General features: G+C 52.4%; 1 protein-coding gene across 1 annotated transcript in view; it reads right to left on the bottom strand.

The window, feature by feature from the left end:
• Nucleotides 1-1,423, bottom strand: part of CHD1L (chromodomain helicase DNA binding protein 1-like) — a 49,771-nt gene extending 48,348 nt beyond the window's left edge. Inside the window, 1 exon segment of the mRNA XM_012643461.1 lies at nucleotides 1,288-1,423. Coding sequence (XP_012498915.1) covers nucleotides 1,288-1,423 — 136 coding nt within the window.
• Nucleotides 1,424-2,599: the final 1,176 nt, after the last annotated feature.

The following is a 2,599-nucleotide window of genomic DNA, read 5'->3' as shown; positions in this document are numbered from 1 at the left end:
GCCTATACACTTCTGCACTTACTCCATTCCACCCACTCCAATTTGCAACCTCCTGCCTACTCATTTTCAGGGAAACAACACCTGTGCATACGCCTGTTGCTCCTGGAGTATTATCTACAGCTGAGTATCAACGTACACATATTTCCGAGCCCTCTCTCACACAGGTTCTCAAAGAACCGTTCCCAAAAGCACTTGCAAGGAAATAAGCAAACACACAAACGTATACCCTTTAGTCAAGATATGTCAAACATAAAAAGGCCGGTCCATAAACTCATGCTTAAATTGGATACACATTCTTACAGACTCAGGGACTTATCCTCCCCATTCGTCTTCTTTAGTTTCATAACAAACTTCACACTTTTCGTGGTATTGAGCACACAGTATTAGTTCAATACATACTTGCTTATACTTTTAAAAGCACTGTCACTCACTAGTCTCGAACTCCGGGTGGGCAGGGCCCATATTTGTTTTGCTCCTCTCTGTGGCCAGCGCCTAAGAGTACGCTCTCAGAATTCAATAAACAATGATTGAACGCCTGGATTATTGACCATTACCGATGCACGACTCTGTCACACAGCCAAGGCCCGCACTACGCTCCCCATGTATTAACATAAATGAGGAGAACGAGGCCGGGAGGTTTTGTGGCGAGCCGGCCGGCCCAGACGCCGAAGACCGCGGGGGAACGCAAGCCTCGCGCCCCGAAGACCCTCGGGAAGGGCTAGTGGAAATAACACGGACAGTTACGTGCGGTGGGGAGCCGATAAACTTTGCTTGGCAGCGTACTTCAATATACAGCATTGGCGGAGAGTTAATCAGTGGCGAATTATCAAATACCTGCACGTGCACAGTCAACGGAGAAGAAAACTGAAGTTGGGAGATGAGTTCTGATAGTTTTACCGAAGCACCCAATAATCGCCCGTCCCCCCAACCCCAGGCCGGGACCCGAACCCACCGGAACAGCGACTTGAAATCTACGCCACCGGGGCGCCAGGACGCCCAGCGCGCCTTCGGAGGCCTGCACTTGGGCGGACCTTACCAAGTTTCCACTCCCGCGGGCCAGGCCCGGCTCCCGGCGCGCAACCTCATTCATTCCGCGCCCGCCCGCCCGCCCGCCCGCGCCGCGCTGGGCGTGGGCTCCTCTCCGCCCACTCTCCCTCAGCAGGAAGGGAAGGCCCCGGCCGCTGCAGGCAAGCAACCCACCGGGCGGTCCGCCCAGGGCACGCCGGCCCGGGTGAGGCCCGTCCCAGCGAGTTGGCCGGCCTGGGCGCAAGTTCGCCCGGAGCCCACCTGTCAGCCCCCACTGCCACAAGTCCTGCTCCTGCACCCGCGCCCGCGCCGCCTCGGGTCTGCCTTCAGAAGTCTGCAGGGCCAGTAAGAAGCTGGGCACGTCGCCCCGGCGGGCCGCTTCCCCCGTGCGCTCCATCCTCCCGAAGAGGCTCCGCCTGCAAGTCCCGGCGCGCTCTTCCTTCGCGACGCTCGAGGGCGGGCCCGCGTCGCACCGGGCCGACCTGAGGGCGCAGCGGCCGCCAGGGGGCGCGTCCTGCGCGGGTTTCGGCGCCAGTGCTCGGAGTTGCCCTAGTGGCTCATTCGGGACCTCCTGCAGTGCAGGGCTCTGGGCGGGCAGCCCTGGTCTTGCCAGTGTGCTTGATTGTGCTTAGGCGCCTGTAAGGCGACTGGTTGCCTGAAATGTTTTTCAGGAAAAAAGGCGGCATGTATTCATTCATTTATTACCTAATCAATTTTGACTGTCATGTGTCAGATACCCCGCCAGGCTCTGGGAGGACAGAATTCAGTAAGACTTCTCTTCCCTGCCCTGCAGGGATTCACAGCAAGATTGTAAAGGGTAGCATGCTTAGTTTGGTTTACGCTGGAGATAAATTGGTTTAGACCCTGTAGTTCCCTATCAGCGGCAGGCCAAAGTTAGGTACCTCTGAATGGTAGTAAAATTAAAATCACGAAAGTCATTGCTGCAGTGAATATCTCGAGTGAATTGTGGGGAGCAGATGGAAGCAACCTGTTAAGTTAGGGTTCACCATGACTCAACATCGGCTTTGAGTGGATTTATGTATACCACTAGTCTAAATATCATGATAACAACAAAATAGCTGCATTTTTGATGTAGTTCTAGGTGCTGCCCTAAGGGCTTCACATATATTTTCTCATTTAACTCTCACAACCCTGTAAGTAGGTACTATAATTGTCTCTCTGGCCAGGGGCCAGGCCAGATGAGGATATTGCGACTTGGAATGGTAATTGGCAAAACTGGAACAGGAACCATATTATTGTCTGGGTAATGTCCTCAGAATACTACTCTCATTTAGGTTAACCTCGGTGATTCCCCCTTTAGTAAACTCACGCTAAAATTGCACCCCCATCCCCATCCTCACCTTCCTCTGAAATAAATTTTGTTTCTTGAGTCATTTCATAAGTACTGATTGAGCCACCTACTATGTGCCGAACACTCTTTATAGTGCTATATGGATCTTATATTTTAAAAGGAGAAGACAATCAATAAACAAATAAAAATCAGGTAGGATCAATGCTGAAAAAAAAGTAAAAGAGTCATGTGATGGGGCTGCAGTGATTTTTTTTTACAGCG

Source organism: Propithecus coquereli, unplaced genomic scaffold, assembly GCF_000956105.1.
Source record: "Propithecus coquereli isolate 6110/MARCELLA unplaced genomic scaffold, Pcoq_1.0 Scaffold197, whole genome shotgun sequence".
In the NCBI taxonomy this organism is placed as follows: domain Eukaryota; kingdom Metazoa; phylum Chordata; class Mammalia; order Primates; family Indriidae; genus Propithecus; species Propithecus coquereli.
Note: the sequence above shows the minus strand (reverse complement) of the source record. Positions and strands in the feature narration are given on the sequence as shown.